The sequence below is a fragment of the Aotus nancymaae genome, unplaced genomic scaffold, assembly GCF_030222135.1.
Source record: "Aotus nancymaae isolate 86718 unplaced genomic scaffold, 86718_ANA_hifiasm-v0.15.2.pri h1tg000016l, whole genome shotgun sequence".
Lineage (NCBI taxonomy): Eukaryota > Metazoa > Chordata > Mammalia > Primates > Aotidae > Aotus > Aotus nancymaae.
The window spans coordinates 12,661,981-12,680,130 of NW_026988428.1; the positions used below are offsets into that span (position 1 = coordinate 12,661,981).

The 18,150-nt window shown below is 34.0% G+C and overlaps 1 protein-coding gene across 1 annotated transcript in view; it reads left to right on the forward strand.

Annotated features, from left to right (window-relative positions):
* The window catches only part of LOC135275256 (uncharacterized), a 95,078-nt gene that overhangs the window by 46,885 nt on the left and 30,043 nt on the right, over window positions 1–18,150 (forward strand). The window contains 9 exon segments of the mRNA XM_064376700.1: window positions 3,537–3,692; window positions 4,703–4,780; window positions 4,863–4,976; window positions 6,884–6,994; window positions 12,225–12,332; window positions 13,654–13,770; window positions 15,203–15,304; window positions 15,552–15,755; window positions 17,588–17,680. Coding sequence (XP_064232770.1) covers window positions 3,537–3,692; window positions 4,703–4,780; window positions 4,863–4,976; window positions 6,884–6,994; window positions 12,225–12,332; window positions 13,654–13,770; window positions 15,203–15,304; window positions 15,552–15,755; window positions 17,588–17,680 — 1,083 coding nt within the window.

Sequence of the window (18,150 nt, forward strand, 5' to 3'; positions counted from 1 at the left end):
CATCACTCCTAATACTATGAAAATAAAAAGAATTAAAAGGCAATACTGTGGACAACTATATTTCAACAAATTAGATAAAATAGAAACTTAGATAAATACTAACTAGTTAGTATTTATCTAAATACTAACTTAGATAAAATAGAAACCTTTCTAGAAGACACAAACTACCAACACTGACTCTAGAAAAAAAGAAAACATTTGAATACCTCTATAGGAATAAAGAGATTGATTAAGTATTTAAAAACATTGCCACAATTAAAATCGGGCTCGGATGGCTTCAATATTGAATTATAACAAAAATTTAAAGAAGAATTAGTACCAATTTGTCACAAATTCTTTCAAAAATGCAAAAGATGAAGGAATGCTTTCCAACTCATGTCTATGAGATGTTCGTAGACATTACAAGAAAACTACAGACCCAGCTTTTTCTATGAATACAGTCACTGAAAAATACTCAACAAAATTCAATTACACTAAATCTGACAGCTTTAAAATGGGATTATATTCCATAACCAAGTGAGATTAATCCAGAAACAAGGTTGATTTAACTTCCCAAAATAAATTTCCATAATAAAAATAATAATAATAATAAACCATGATAATATAATAAAGAGTAAAAGACACACGATCATCTTAACAGATGAATAAAAAGCAGTTGATAAAAGTTGACACACATACATTACACAAAATATTCCACAAACTAGAAACAGAAAAAAACTTAAAATCCACAGCTGACATCATACTTGCTGAAATACTGAAAGCTTACCCCTAAGATCGGGAAAAAGACAAGGATGCTCATCATTATCATTTATAGTCAAGACAGGGAATTGTTGCAATGTAATCAGTAAAAAGGCTTCCGGATTGGAAAGAAGGATGCAACATTGTCTCTATTTGGATACAGCATGATCTTTTAATTAAAACTTCTGCAAATCTAAAAATTATTAAAAATAGGTTTAGCAACTTTGCAGGGTGCAATAATAATATACAATAATGGATTGTGTCTCTTTACAGTAGCAATGGACAAACTGAAAATAAAATGAAAAAATCCCACTTATAATAGCTTCGAAAAGAAAAAAATACTTATAAATTAATTTAACATAAGATGTGCAAAGTTCATATTCTGAAAACTACAAAAGATTGTTGAAAGAAATTAAAGAAAACCTTGAAAAATGGAGCTATGCTTGTTCATAGATTGACTTTGTAGTCGATATGCCAGTGTTCTCCAAATTGATCCATAGGTTCAATGCAGACCTTATCAAAATCCCAATGGACTTATTTTCAGAAATTGAGAAGCTGATTCTAAAATTTATATGGAAATTTAAGGGGTCCAGAATAGTGAAAAAAATGATGAAAATGGAAACCAAATTTGGAGCACTTACACTTCCTGATTTCAAAATCTACAAGTTACTACAAAACTGAAGTAATCAAGACTATTTCCACTGGCATAAAAATGGATCTATATGCCATTGGGACAGGATTATAAGACAAGAAATAAACTTTTATATGAATCAGTTTATGTTCAATTGATTTCCAACAGGAGTACATAGGCCATTCAATGGGGAAAATAATAGTATTTTCAACAAATGGTGCGAAGACAACTAGATAGCTACATGCAAAGTAATTAAGTAGCACAACTGCATCACATTACAAAAATTAACTCAAAATGGATCAAAGAACAATATTCCATTTTGGAACATTGGATCACGCCAAAAAAGAAATCCACACCCGTTAAGAGTTACTCCTCATTTCTTCCCAACTCCTGAAACCTACACGGTCACTAATTTCCTTCTTGTTTCTACAAATAGATTTTTGTTATTTTATATAAATGGAATCATACATTATTGTTTTGTGAATTACTTCTTTCACTTAGTGTGTTTTCAAAATTCATCCATGCTCTCACATGCAGCAGTACTTTATTCCTTTTTATAGCCTAATAGCACTCCATTGTATGAATATGCCACATTTTATCTATCCATTTATCAGAGAATGGAAATTTAGGTTGTTTCCACTTTTTGACTGTTATAAATAACGTTGATATAAACATTTGTGTACAAATGAACATTTGTACAATATGGACATATATTTTTACACCCCTTTGTATGTAGCTGAAAATGGAATAGATGGGACTTATGATGACTCCATGTTCAGCCTTTTGAGGAACTGTCAAATTGTTTTCTAACGTAGTTGCAACATTTTACATTCCCAACTGCAATGTATGAAGATTCCAGTTTCTTCACATCCTTGTCAACACTTGTTATTGTCTTTTTAATAAAAAAAAGTAATAATTGCAATCACTGTAGTATGAAGTGATATCTCATTTGGTTTTGGTTTTGTTTTGAAACAGAGTCTTGCTCTGTTGCTCAGGCTAGAGTGCAGTGGGATGATCTTGGCTAAGTGCAGCTTCAACCTCTGGGGTTCAAGTGATGCTTCCACCTCAGCCTTCTGAGTGGTTGGGACTACAGGTGTGCACCATCACACCTGACTAACTTTTGTATTTTTTGTAGAGATAGGGTTTTGCCATGTTGCCCAGGCTGGATCTTACTCATTCTTTCTGCATCACCTTGGGGTTCTGAGTGTCTCTTCACTCTCTGGCTGAGAGGGCTGGGAACTGCTTTTCTGCTTTTCAGCAAAATCTAGGCCTTGTTGACAGGTGCTATCGTGGCTCACCTCCATGTGCCAGGGGGCTGGCTATTTTTCAATGATTGCTTATCCTTTTGATGTCATATCTAAGAAAGCTTTGTATAACCTAAGGATTCTTCCAAGAGTTTTATAGCTTCAGCTCCTGGATTTTGTTCTTAGATCCACTTTGCATTAATTTTTGTTTATAATGTGATGAAGTTGTGCAACTTAATTACTTTGCATGTGGCTATGTAGTTGTCCCAGCACCATTTGTTGAAAATACTATTCTTTCTCCATTGAATGGTCTATGTACCCTTGATGAAAACCAATTGAGCATAAATTGATTCATATAAAGGTTTATTTCTGGTCTTGCAATTCTATTCCAATGATACGTAGACCTATTTTTGTTTTTATGCTAGTTCGGATAGTCTTGATTACTTTAGTTTTGTAGTAATGTCCATATAAATTTTAGAATCAGCTTGTCAATTTTTGCAAAGAAGTCTGTTGGGATTTTGATAAGGGTTGTATTGAACCCATAGATTAATTTGGAAAATATTGCCATACCAACAACAAATCAATCCATACACAAGGATATTTTTCCATTTCAACATTTCTGGAACTTCCTTCAACAACATTTTTTTCTTCTTTCAACGATCTTTTCAGAATATAAATTTTGCACATCTTAAAATTAATTCCTAAATATTTTTTCTCTTTGATGCTATTGTAAGTGGGATTATTTTTCATTTTATTTTCAGTTTGTTCATTGCTAATGCGTAGAAACACAATCTATTAATGCATTACTATTATACATGTTGTAAAATAATATATAGTTAATTAGGAGGGCAATGATTGATTATCAAATATACTTATCATCACATTTATCTTTAATGGACTAAAATGTTGCATTTTCTCTGCAGATATGACACTACAGAAAGAAAGTCTGGAAGGAATTCCACTCCAGACCCAGAATCAGAAACCTTTGAAACCTGAGGACAATATATCACGACCCATCCACGGTCCTTTAGTTTTAAAAACCAATTTTGAGGAAGAAGAGGAAATAGATAAACAAAATGGTTAGTAGACCTTTTCTCAGGTTTATAATGCGCATTCAGAAACCTCATGACATTTTCTACATATATGTTTAACTATAGAGGTTTATGATGAAATATATAAGGCAGATTTTGCTGAGAACATTACTTGAATTGTATTAAACAAATTTAATTCGTTATGTTCTAATTTGTTCTATCTCTAACATATTTAAGATCATTTGGATTGGAAATTTTTTGTTATGTGATGGTTGGGAGACATATCTGATGCTTAAATATATACAGGTGTATATATTAGTATATATAGAGAGATACTAATAAGTTCCATTTTTTATATAAATTGTTTCTAAAACACATTGATGCACATGTTTCTATTTATATACATATGTATTAATAATATATTAGCTTCACATTTAATCCTTGAGTTACAGAGGTCTATGTAATAGTTAATAATCTATAAAGCACTGTCATCTGCATTATTCTAGGTCATCCTCACAAGAGTATGAACAGGTTTAGAACCCAGGTTTTTGCAGTTTAGTCCATCCTTTGCCTCCCATATCAACCCAGAACAGTGGTGCCAGAAAGTGTGTATATACAAGATAAACATGAAGAAAAATAAACTCTCACTCTGTCTTTGTGCTGGAATGTGTCCTTCTGTGGGTCACAGGCCACCATAGTTTCTGTGCTTAGGAATACACAGAGCTACTTATTACTGTTTCTGTGTGCTGCAGCTCCATGTCTCTCATGCCTACATCAACCTCCAAATAAACATACACCATCTCAACATTGAGTCTATACATTCAGCATCTCATTTCAAAGTACATAATACATAGTCCTTTCTTTTCTCTTGACTAATTCTCTTTAATACTTAAAATGTAGCAACTTGAAACTATTACTAGTATGTAAAATTATTGACTTTAAACATATAAAAACATAATCTATCCATGAAAACAGTATTTGGGGTTTTTCTTTCTAGTTTATAAATTTTCACATTATTTGGCTTTGGGAAAATTTAATTAAAAAAATGTATCCTATAGATGCTTCTAGTTTATGGACAAGGACTCCTGAAGAAATTGAAGAAAAAAGAGCAATTGTGGAGATGTGTCATAAATCTGGTAAGAAATCAAACATTTTTTGTATTTTATAATACTTGATGTGATCAATATACTAACTATTACTTTTCTTATGGTCGATTAGGAGAATACTACAGATTTCATACTTCTCCAGGTATTTCATCCTCGAAAAGTGTGACCCGTATATCAGAGAAAGAGTCAGAAAAGACGTTGGAAAGTGGCAGTGAATTGCAAAACGGTAAGAAATGAAAAGGTAGCATTCATAGTGATATATAAGAGATACTTGGTGTGATAGACTGAATTATTTAGTATGATGTACAGAAGAATAAAGTGATAAATAATACATTGTAATTGAGAGCTAGAAAAAAGTGTTTGTATTGGATGACCCAAAGCTGCTATTAATGGGGTTATGTTATCCTAGAGAAATGACAGAATGAATAGACTTCATAACACACAATGACACTACACACTCCATGGGGTAATCCTGTAAATAATTTGCTTTTACCATTTTGTTTGTCTTTGAGATAAATCACCCCTGTGAAAGAGGTGTAGATTTTTCTTCCTGAATAGAAAAGTAAGCCTAGCCCAAGAAGAAGAGATCACAGAATGACGCTAGCGGCAGGACAAAGATTATTTGGTCATTGAATGAGAGTCTTCTGTGGACAAGACTATTTCAGGGTCTGTGCTGGAGGACAAATCAAAGGCTCTGTGTTTTATGGCGCTTACTTTTGGAGAATCTGATTTATTGTGGATGAACATCCACAAGATGCTGTGCAAGTCTGTTTGTAGCGAACTATTCAAACGTGTGGCGGTAGGTGGCAGCAACACACCATCAGTTGGAGAAGAGTCTGCAAGACTTGGGAGCCATATAGGGAAGGACAGATTGCAAGGCTGCACTACTCAAAGGAGAGAAAATAAAAGGAAATAAAAACAAAAGAAAAAAATAAGTTAACAATGAACATTAAAGATGGCATATTGGCCGGGCGCAGTGGCTCAAGCCTGTAATCCCAGCACTTTAGGAGGCCGAGGCGGGTGGACCACGAGGTCAAGAGATCAAGACCATCCTGGTCAACATGGTGAAACCCCGTCTCTACTAAAAATACAAAAAATTAGCTGGGCATAGTGGCGCGTGCCTGTAATCCCAGCTACTCAGGAGGCTGAGGCAGGAGAATTGCCTGAACCCAGAAGACGGAGGTTGCGGTGAGCCGAGATCGTGCCATTGCACTCCAGCCTGGGTAACAAGAGCGAAACTCTGTCTCAAAAAAAAAAGATGGCATGTTATGAAGACTATTGTATGTACTTTTGCTTTGTATTATGCTTTCAAGACTTTTATTTTTAAATAGATTCAGTTAATTCCTATATAGCCTTCACCTAGATTTCCTTCAAATGTTAGCATTTTACCATATTTGAATTTTCACTCTCTCTAAATATACAATTATAATTTTCGGAGCTGTTTAAGAGAATAAGTTATAGAAATGATATCGCTTTGCTTTTACATAACTGTAGTATAAATATGAAAATCAGAAAATTACCACTGATAACAATATCATTCACAACCTTCTTTTCCCATAAATTTTACCAATTATACCATTAATGTTCTTTATAGTAAAATTAATTTTTTCCCCTGGTCTAGGATTCAATCCATAATCACACATTGCATTAGGTTGTCATGTCTCTTTTATTCTGCTTCTGTTCATTTTAGAAGAAAATTATCTAGAAGTGCATGAGGAAAGCCGAGAGTGTTATTTAATTATCAGTGCAATTAGCATTTTGTAGTGTTAATACATTTTATCTGATTGTTCATGGTGAACAGATAAAATCAAAAGCAATATTACAAAATTCAGTATATGAGAAACATATCCATATGTTTAGTGTTGACTAAATGCATACAATAGTGTTAGATAGCTTAAATTTTTTAATTGCCATTGAATAAATAATCCAAATAGGAGAATATACTCACTTCTTTGTTGACGTACAGAATTTAAAACTCATCTATTTATTAATTTATTGTTTATTAGATCACTGTTCAAACAATACTCGCATTAACTTGAAAACTTTTTTACGTTCATCATGAATTCTACCATAAATTTCTTATTTAAGCATCTAGTAATTTCTGGAGTGACTTTTTCTTTTTCTTATTTCTAGGAGATAGTCTTACAGTTCCGACAAAATTTAGCCAATATGAAAGAAAAAGTGAAATAAAAACATCATTGCATAGGAAACCAGGGACTGACATTGCTGCTTCTGAAAATGGAAGTAAGTTAATTTATTACTGATTGACTGAATCTATCACCACATAATAAATGTCTGAATTTTATCTTTTACAACTAATTTTTCTTTTTTTGACCATGTCATGGTTAACACAGGGAGTTGGAGGTACATTACAAAATCAGATGCTTTCAGAGACTAAAATGTCTACCAAATACCTTGCGTGAATTTGTGTTCAGTGTGTAAGACATTCCATTTTAAATATTTTAATGAGAAACCTGATGTGTGTGTGCCTGTGTGTGTGTGGGTGTATGTGTGTGTGTGTGTGTGTGTAGGCTCGACTCCAGACTGTAATGAATTTAGGTGTCATGTATGTGCTGTAATATACTATAACAGAGCTGTAAATGAAAGAGGCACTTAATAAGTCATTAGAGTAAGTCTGCTTTAAAGCAACTGTATTCAAATATATATCATGTGTGCCAACACATCACATTCTAACTGTGTATTATAGCTTAAATATTTTGGAACTGCTTTTTAGCATAAACATGTTGGAAAATCAATCCTTTGACTGAAAATTCCAGGCATTTGTTTTAAAAATATATAGAGAGTTTGTGGGGAGATTGAAAGGTGTGGCTGGTGGGAACAATGTGCATGAAGATCAGGAAGGGAGTTGAGAGCAGGTGTCAGTAAGTATCAGTATATCTTAGGCATATTGGTGATACTTTCTGCTGTCCTGGTGTCAGCCATTTTCTTCTGTGTATGCTTTTTTCTTTTTTTTCTAGTGCTAAAGTAATTTGATTCTTTCTTCTTATATCTGCAGCATTTTAGTCTAGCTGGCATTGTTTAGTTGCCTTGAAGTAATCAGTTTAGTTGCAAATTAGAAACACTGCTAGTTTCTCCCATCGGAGTTCCCACTGTCTATATAACCTGTATAAGTGGGATCCACTTAACCTGAGCAATTCTAATTGAACATTTTGTTGAAATATTATTAAATCCAATTGCCTTCTGGTTAATCAAAAGTTATTTTCAACCATTGATAAACTAATGACTTCATATAAAAGTAAACTTTCCTTCACATTGTGACATTAGTAATATATTCCCTACTTTGTTGGGTGTTAGAAAATGTGAGAATGTCATTATACAGTCATTAGTCTATCTACCATCCTTTTGGTGTGGTTGTTCAACCAGTTTATTACTGTAATATCGTTATAAATTACTATCATAAATTGGTTGAACAACCATACCAAAAGGATGTTACAAGAATTCCATCATCTGGCATTCTAGATTCTGGCATAGTTAGGCTTATTGATTTTCCAGGCATCATACTGTTCTCTGTGTCACTAGATAAAAGAATCTTCTGGGTATATGTATATGATAGATATATCTAAACATATTCAGACCCCTGTATTCATAAGACATCTTTGAAATGAAGATGATAAAAATTGAAATTATAATTAATGAGTTAGTGTTCAATTTCAAGAGAAATACTTGAGGTATTGTCTTATCTTAATATTATTTTAGTGTGTTATACACTTTAAGAAAGTTCACAGATCTGGAGTGAATAGCTTGTTAAAATTTTACGTGTGTATGTATCAATGTAACCACATTTATGGTACTCCAGATGGCTCCTTCCCTCCAAGTCAGTAGTCTTCTCCCAATGGTAACCACTACTCTGCTCACTCTTACTATAGGCTAATTTTGCATTTTTTGTCATTTATATAACTGGAAATATGCAGTTTGAACTCTTTTAGTTTGGATTCTTTTACTTAATGCTCTTTTTATGAGACTGATCCATGCTGTTGATTGTAGCAGTAGCCTTTTTATATTGCTGTAAATATCTACAGACAGATAGATATATGCCACATATATACACACATTTCTATATATAAGATGTATACTATATATATGTATGTATATATGAAAACATGGGCATTTCTTCTCTGTATATAGTCTATACATATACACACAGTTGATACACACACAAACCCACACACGATTGATTCTTGTTATTCCTGGTAGCTACGTTCCATAAAGCTGACATGAACCCTGAATTAGCAAACACTGAATCATTGCTCCTTGGGGAAATACGTACACACACACATATACATACATCTCACAGAGATTATAATCTTAAATCGTAGAAATTACTCATCCTGGTATATTGTTTTCTTTATATTACAAAAGAGAAAACAAAGTTAAGAAGTGTTAAGTGACTCTCCTGAGGTTCCCCCACCGACAAGCCTCAGAACTTGGATTCAGATCCCTTCCACCTCTCCCCAGAGTCAGAGCTTCTTGCACTGTACTGTGCTGCCCCCTCCTGTCTCCAGCCATTCTCTGGTCATCTCTGTATGAACTGAAATGAGCATTGTTAGACCTCAGCTAGAAATGTGTGGGTCTAACAACTCAAACTTTTCACCACTGTTTATACGTTTGTAAACAAATAAACAAACAAAAAACAACACACGAAAGCACCATGAGTATCGATACTGAGATTATGATGAACAATATTTCCAGTGTGGGACTATTGTTAACATTCCTTCTTGCACATGTCTTCTAAAGGCCATAAGCACTCCTTTTCTTTGAGATAAGCTTGCTCTGTATCCTAACCCACAATGAGAATTTTCAGTCCTTTAACTTTAGCCTTTCTGGTGGGGGGCTAGTGGCACATCTTTGTAGTTTTAATTTGTATTTCTCTGATGACTCATAATGTTGAGCACCTTTTCATAAACTCATTGGCCATTTTGACTTTCTCTTTTGTCTGGTGCGTTTTTAAGTCTCTAGTCCATCTTAAATGTGTTTTTTTTCTTATTGATTTCTCTAGGTAAATCTGGATACTTTCTGCCAACCTACTATCCTGTTCACTAATTCTCTTCCTCTCTGCTCTTCAATCCATATTTTAAATTCTAAATTTGTTTGACCTTTTTATTGATTTTCTACTTAAATTCTCTATCAGTTCTCTATTTTGATAATGTTTCTGTTATTTTTTCCAACTTCTTGTTTGATAACACTGGGATATCTCTCATTTTCCTCAGGTTTTTGCTCATTTGTTCTGTCTTACTATGCCCTTCTGATATTTTATTTGCTACTGAACATTATAGATAAAAATTACATGGTGTATGAATGATGTTGTTTTTTAAGAAAGAAACTTTTCTTCTGGCAGGCAGCTAGACTATCAGCTGGCCACCTTAATTCTGTGAAGGACTGGTTTTGGGCTTTATTAGGGGTGATACATTAATTTTCATTTCTTTGAAGGTATAGTCCTCATTCCTAGGATATGACCCTCACCCCTACAGCATTGCTTTACTGGGTTATCAACTGAGACATGGGGTGTTCACCAAGATATCTCTACTCTGGTGAGGCTTCTGTGCCAAATTTTACCTCCCGAGCAGTATGTAGATGCTGAAATCTCTGACCAGTTTTTAACCTCCCAGATGCTGTTTTGCTGAAATCCTAGGGTTCCATTGTGTGCATGAAAAATGTGGGAGTCGGGTAATGACCTAAAGGGAGTTTTAGTTTTATGCCTATTTCAGGGGAACTTCTTTGTTGTTCTTCCTTTTTCATTTCCCCCCTCAAGTTCAAGCCAATTAGACAGTCCCAGACTTTTGGCTCTTTTTTACCTCCTTGGTGTCACTTTCTGCTTGTTATTTCCTTACATGATGAACTAGACATGCTTTCAGTGAGAAATCTGTAGTGAGTGTGGAGTGTAACGCCTTCAGGGAAGAAAACCAGGGTGAATGTGAACGTACAATTGACTCTGTGTCCCTCCATTGCTCTCAGGGATGACACGAGCATGCATTGGGTTGTTTTCCAATCAATGTGTTTTGGCAATTCATAATTGATTTTGGGATGAAAGTTATTCTGATAAAAGCCATTTTTGTCATGGCAGAAACCAAATTTTTTTTTAACATTTTCATCACTGGTTTTGTGTAAGCTCCTTGAGGCCAGGAACTGTATATAATCAATCGTTATAGATAAATATCTGTAGTAGAATGCCTGGCACATTGTGTGTACTCAGTAAATACTTGCAGAATAAATGATGATATGTTTAAATGCATTGAATGACTGGGTGAATGTAGACATATTTATAAAATTTACAGTTAATTGGAAGTTAATTTGTAGGAACAATTAACCATATCTTACAGGGTAACCTCAAACAATGAGAAGCATGCCTTCTTACATTCAGTTACACAACATTATATGGTGGCTTTTCTTTGAGTTGGGGAAACCCAACATGATGGAGTTTGTGAGGGGAAGATATAGTGGGTGTTTTGGCCAAATGTTTCACAACAATTTAGGAGTTTTCGCTAGACGGTAAACTCACATTGGATTATTAGAAGTAGTATGGAAAGATAATTAAATGAGGTTTAAAGTACTCAGTAGCACGTCTGATACCTAGAAAATTACTCCATGAATGGCAAATATTATTATACTAGTTTCGCTGATTACTCCACAACTTAGTTCACATAAGGTTATTTGACATATATATATATATATATATACACTTTTTTTTTTTTTCTTTTGAGACGGAGTTCCGCTCTTGTTACCCAGGCTGGAGTGCAATGGCGTGATCTCGGCTCACCGCAACCTCCGCCTCCTGGGTTCAGGCAATTCTCCTGCCTCAGCCTCCTGAGTAGCTGGGATTACAGGCACGCGCCACCATGCCCAGCTAATTTTTTGTATTTTTAGTAGAGACGGGGTTTCACCATGTTGACCAGGATGGTCTCGATCTCTTGACCTCATGATCCTCTCCTTGGCTTCCCAAAGTGCTGGGATTACTGGCGTGAGCCACCGCCTCCGGCTGACATAAATATTTTATGCTAAGAAAACGTAACTTGTACGGCAAAGAAATTTGGAATTTTGTATGTAATATTTAAAGCAACTATGAATATTTATCCTGGAAAGTAGAAGAACTTGGGGAAACATGAAAACTGCTTTAAGATATCTGAAGATTTTATATGGAAGATAAATTACATTTACTTTGAGTATCTCTAAAGGGTGGGACTAAAGATGATTATAAATTAAGGAAAACTTTGTTGACTCTGTGAATTTTCTTGCAATTATTTATATGTAAGTTTACATACTGTGTATTCATATACATATATATAGATCCACATATATTAATCTAAACATATAAATGTATGGAGACAGGTATGGTATCACTGAGAAGTGTCCAAACAAAGGTGGACAAAAGGGTTGTTGTAGAAAATATTCCTGTATTGAAAGGTAGTTTGTATCACTTTCTGCCATCATTGCCACTGACAGAAAGGTTTTGTCATAGGAGGTGACTGTTACGTTCCACAGAGGAACATGTTTCTTGGAAGGAAGAAAAAGGAAACTTTAATGAAAGACAAAGAAATCACCATATCAAAATGTTCAAATACTAAAGGTAATGAATTATTATATAATTTTGATTCATTTGTAATTTGGCTAGACGAGTTAAAGATAAGGTTGCTTGTTATAAAAACCAGTATAAGAGGAATGGTAATAAATCAACATATACACTGAATAGGAATCAAGAGCTCTAAGGTTCCAGTCCTGGCTCTGTCCATAATTGTATGACCATGACAATTTTTCCTTATCTGAAAAATAGCCTGTTGAACTGTATAATTTCTAGGAGTATTGCTAGTTCTAAAGTTACTGGCTCTCTTAAATGGTAATACCAAGTCCTTTAATATGTAATATCAGTGTAAATGAATTTTCTTAGAAAATATTTTGAAAATTTTAAAGAGTTTAATCTTAAAAAGACTTGTATATTTTATACTTGTTGCTAACACTAGTCTGTGAATAATCAAGACATGTGATAAAATATATCCACTATAGTTTTACACTACCTTTAACTGTGCTTAGAATCCACCATGTGGTGTCTCTCTGCTGAGTGCCCCTCAGTCACAGACTAAAAATACAGCTGTCCTGTAATTAGGGAGCTTCACATACCCTCAATCAAAATGCAAACCCATTTTATCTACTATCTCTACCATTAAATATTCTCAAGCATAAGAAAGGGAACTAGTGATCCAATTATTTCTGCGGAATGTTGTAAATCTTTCTCTCATTTTATCACTCAAAGATGGAAAGGTTTTGCCCAATCCATCAAAGAAACTCTTAAAGCTATACTAATACAGTAGCTGCCGGCTATGTATGACTGTTTAAGTTAAAGTTGAATCAAATAAAAAATCAGTTTTTCATTGGCACTAGCCACATTCCATGTACTCAGTAGTCACAGGAGGCTAATGGCTGCCATATTGAACAGCACAGATTTAGAACATTTTCATCATTGTGGAAAGCCCTACCAAGGAGTTCTGCTCCAAAGCATGTAACGAGAAGTTAGTTCTGCTTCAAAGCATATGACAAGTTAAAGTTGTTACATTTTAAATATGTTCAGAACCCCAACTTAAATGGGACCATTCATCATAAAAATTTAAAACCTTTTAAAACTTTTGTATGGAGTTATTAAATATATTGCCACATTTATTTATTTACATATTGAAAATAATGGCTATAGTTTCAGAGTTTTATTTTGTTACTGATGACATTTGGAAATCCATGTGGCAACTAGGGAATGTTAATGATGCTTTCCTCACAATTAATAAACATATATATCATTTTAAAGAACTGTTCCCATCATGTAATGTTTGAATAGTGAAATACCAACTGAAATTTTTTTAAAACTAATATTGACGTTTTATGTTCTTAATTTCCTTTAAAAGATAACAAGCACAGTGCTCATCCAAAGCATTCCCTAACTACCCGACCAGTACCTACAACGCATGTATTAAATGCTACTGAGAATATCAGTATGAAGTGCAGAGAGGATCCCTCTTCAAGTAAGACAATAGCTCTACCACTTTTTGGCCTTAGATATATTTGTCTTGCCATGGATTTGTATTGGTTATTTAAAACAGAATTTTTAAAAAGAAAGGAAAAAAAAGTTTCAAAATTATTCAGAACTAAGAATTAAAGACACAATATCCTCTACTAACTGACAATGAACTGTGATGTAGGTCCTAGTGCATTATATGCTTTCCCACTAGTTTAAATTTGGGTCTTAAAATTAATAATATACTACCTTTTTGGAAGATTCACTAGCATAACATTTTAAATTTCACCCATAGTGGAATGATGCATTGACAGCTTTTTATGACATTTTGGATTATTTTATATTAGTTTGGCTTCTCCTTGACATTCATGTCAATGAACTACTTCTCTTGATACAGTGAAGACTTGTGAATCTTCCAATCCCTTCCCTTCTTTCTTTTGTTCCTTATTTTATGTATTGAACCCCTAAAATATTCTTGGATCGCAGCCTGACACTGATAGGAATAATTGTGATTTGCCTCCAAGAAGCCCAGTTTAGTAGCTCTTGTTAAAAATATGGATTCCAAATCATTGGACTGGCAGCTTGGGAGTAGGGCAGGGCCATGATGTTTGAGGAAGGGACAGTGAATCAGATCTTTATTGAGGGCTTAAAGCTTAAACTGAGAGAGCACAGAAAGATGTATTAGTCTACTGTAGAAAACTAGTATAATCTACACTGCACATTTGGTGATCAGTTTCTCTGTGCAGTGGTCACTTGTGATTTTTCAGAAGCCCCGCACAGTGAAGTGACAGAATGCCCCCTCTACAAAATTGTTTAAAAATTCTCTGGAGATATGTACCATAGAAATTCCTGAAAAACTGAGAATATATATAAAATTTTGGATGTGAAAATATGCAAATAAAAAGTGAAATTTTAATATTCTTAGAACTTACAAATTCTGATTACTTAGTCTTGACCAAACTCTCTGTCCACCCAACTTAAGACCTTAAAAGAATAAGGTAAAATTCACTGAAAGTATTTCATGTTAATCCAACTTCTTAAGAAGTAGTAGTTTTGGCTAAAAAGTACAAAAAGATTCATGTTGAAAATAATGATTCTAAAACTACTTAATAATAGCATTATAATGATATTTATAATTATATTTTGAATGCAATTTTATGTTCCTTTAAAAGAATCCACACATTCGTTTGGAGAAAAGTATTTTTCTTTGAGGAAAGCTACTTATTGAAGGTTATCTCATCAATCTACTTCCAAGATAGATGTTTTTGGCACTTAAAAATAAATCACCTTTTTTTCTAAAAAGTAAAGTATTAGGGTAGTACATTTATTTTTTACTCTTTCTTGACATGTGAATGCACAGATATGTAATTATCACCCACAGTAATTTCAAAGATAAAAGCATCTCTTAAAAAAACTGTAAAATTTGTATCTTTTCTAAGTGAACGATGTCCAGCCGAGGAACCCTCATTTTAAAGGTGTGAAAAAAACAAAATGGATTTATGACGAACCAAAGAACTTTCCTGGCTCTGGAATGCAGAGAGGTAAAGTGTCCATACATTTGATATTTCTAAATTGTAATTTTAAAAGGGAGTAAATATCAAATATCTTCTACCTGAAAAACAAATTAGTGTCATGTGACATAGATGTTACTTTAGGTGTCAACTCAACTCTAAACTTCATTATTTTGGCTTCCATTATGCCATCAAGCACTTACAGTGCAATATGTTATTTATGGGTGTGAAACCAGCCTGTGTTTTATTCCTCACTCCCTCCTGCCTTTCGTTACAGCAGTACAGACCCCAGGTCCCCAAAATAAAATGAGTTACCATCGCAATAATAAAAATCGAAATACTGAGAACGCATCTTATGTTCACGTTGAAAGAGATGCCGTCAGGAGTGTCTCGTTGAATGCACCTCCCCGCAGCAGGCCCACACAGGGGTCCTACAATGAAGTCCATGTTAACAAGGCACCCAAACCCAACGTCAGTCCAGGTGAGAGGTCCTTTCTTGATGTGGTTTACTTTTGTCTGTGGTTGGCATTCCCATGGAATTTTCTGATGGCGTGGCTAATCTTCACTGCTACCTACTCCCCTCTTCTTTTTCCTGGCCATCACCACCATAGAAACTAGTGAGAAGATTTCTTCCATGTGCACTCCTGCACGTGATTTAAGGGATGTGGAAGAAAACTCACGTTGTGAGTGCAATGACTTCACATTGCACCTCCCTAGAGGGTTTTTCTTCTTCTTTTATCAGAGCACTGTACTTTGTTCCCCCTGGACAGCTTCATGCCACTCTGGAGGATTGTTTTTAAATGGCTGACATTTTCTTGTTCCATTAACTACATTGTTCAGTTATCACCGTCAGACTAGTGCCTTGCCATTTCTGTAGGCCTTCATGATTATTTTCTGAAAGGGTTAGTTTGGGGATTAACTGCCATATTTTTGACAACCTCTTATCCCTCTCACCATGTATAGATTGCTTCTAAGTCATTTCATCATGTAATAGGCAGAGTCATAGTATATGTCTGGAAGTACAAGGCTACCAGGGAGAAGAGAACCAAATCTCTTTTTCTTCCTGTTTCTCAGATGGATTTTGCTCTTTTGAAGTTGAGTTTCATTTCTTTCAACTTAACAAACTGCTGCTCAATTCTGTATGATTTCATGTTTGTATTTTTCCTTGTTCATGGTCTGATTAGTGGAGTTCTGAATATTTTGTACTTTCGGAAGCATAAGACTATATCTTTCTTAGTTTCTTTTATAATTTAAGAAATATATACACCTACCATGTACCCACAAACAAAATGTTTATATACACCTACTATGTACCCACACAACATGTTTATATACACTTACTATGTACCCATAAACATTTTGTGTTTGTGGGTACGTAGTAGGTGTATATAAACATGTTGTTTATGGGTACATAGTAGGTGTTTCTTATACAATTTAAATAGACATTTGCATTATTTGAGTTATTTTTCTCTTTTCTTTAGAACGATATAGGAATGTGTATATGTAAATCAGGATATTCTTAGGTGAAACTGGCTTTTAATTTTATTTATTATTATTATTTAATTTATTGTTATTATTGTTTAACTGCAAGTGGATGGCTGTGAAGAATACAATGAGTACTAGAACAGTTGTCAATGTCTAGATTTGTATGAAGGTGCCAGAGTTTATACTCTGTATTTCTTTTGCACCATTAGCGCAAATGTCAACACAAGAGAAAAGCAAATTATTGGTATTGTGGATCATGTTTGAGAATACAGCTGCATAGTAATATTTGAAAACACAAATATAACATTGTTAGATAGTATTAGAAATGTAGCTATGTCAGAGAAAAATAAGTATTGAAGGACCAGGTCAGGATATAAATGCTTTGGCTGTCTGGGATAGTGAGTTCACTACTTCATCATGCTACTTAGTGCAACCATGGAAGTCACTTCATGGAAGGACACAGGACTTGACCTGTACCTCAGAGTTTCACAGTTTTTAAATAAAAGCTCTAACAGACACTAGCAGAACTTATGTAAAACTATGATTAAGCCATGCAGTGAAAATTTTTATTACATTTAGATATCATACTCTCCTGTATCTTACCTTTATTTGAAGAAGTGAACAGCCAATTAATAATCTGTAACCATGTTCACTTATAACTTAAATTGTCTTAATAAACTCACTTGTATCCCTGATGCCTTAGCTTTGAAATGGTAAAATAAATTCCTTAGAGAATAGCTTCACCCCGAGATGTTTATAACTTTGAAACACCCTTGGAATATGATTTTAAAGTTCTAAAATATTTAATCCTGGATTTTTTTCCCTCAGACAAACATATATCAACATCATATAATGGTTCAGTCTGGCCAAAACGAATTCCTTCTTCAAAAACATATTCAAAAAGTGAAAAGATATATCCAGGTAACTATTTATAAGTGGTTTTAATGTATTATGCAGTTCTGAAAATGAATAAGTTTTTAAGTGCAAAGAATATTTTAGAAAACATGAAGATAAATAAAAATGTCAAGATATATATGCACATTTAATTACTTGGAGTTTAGTAGTTATCATGTCTACTAGTAATTTAATTTGACTGTTTTGCTGTGTTCCTCTTTGCCTATTTTTACGTTGTTACCAGAAAAGGTTTTTATACAGTTCTCTCCTGGGCAACAAACAGTAATTGCAGCAAGTATGTAATATGTTAGATGAATTTTTTGCTGTGCTACAAAGCAAATACATTAAACTGTGTCTTAACACAAGACATTAAGGCTCTGCTATATCTACCATAGACAAATTGGCTGGTACAGGCTGACAGGACATCCAAGATATTTTCTTTACATGTTTCTAAACCATGGAATTTTAAAAGACAACATAATCCCTCTGGTTATTAT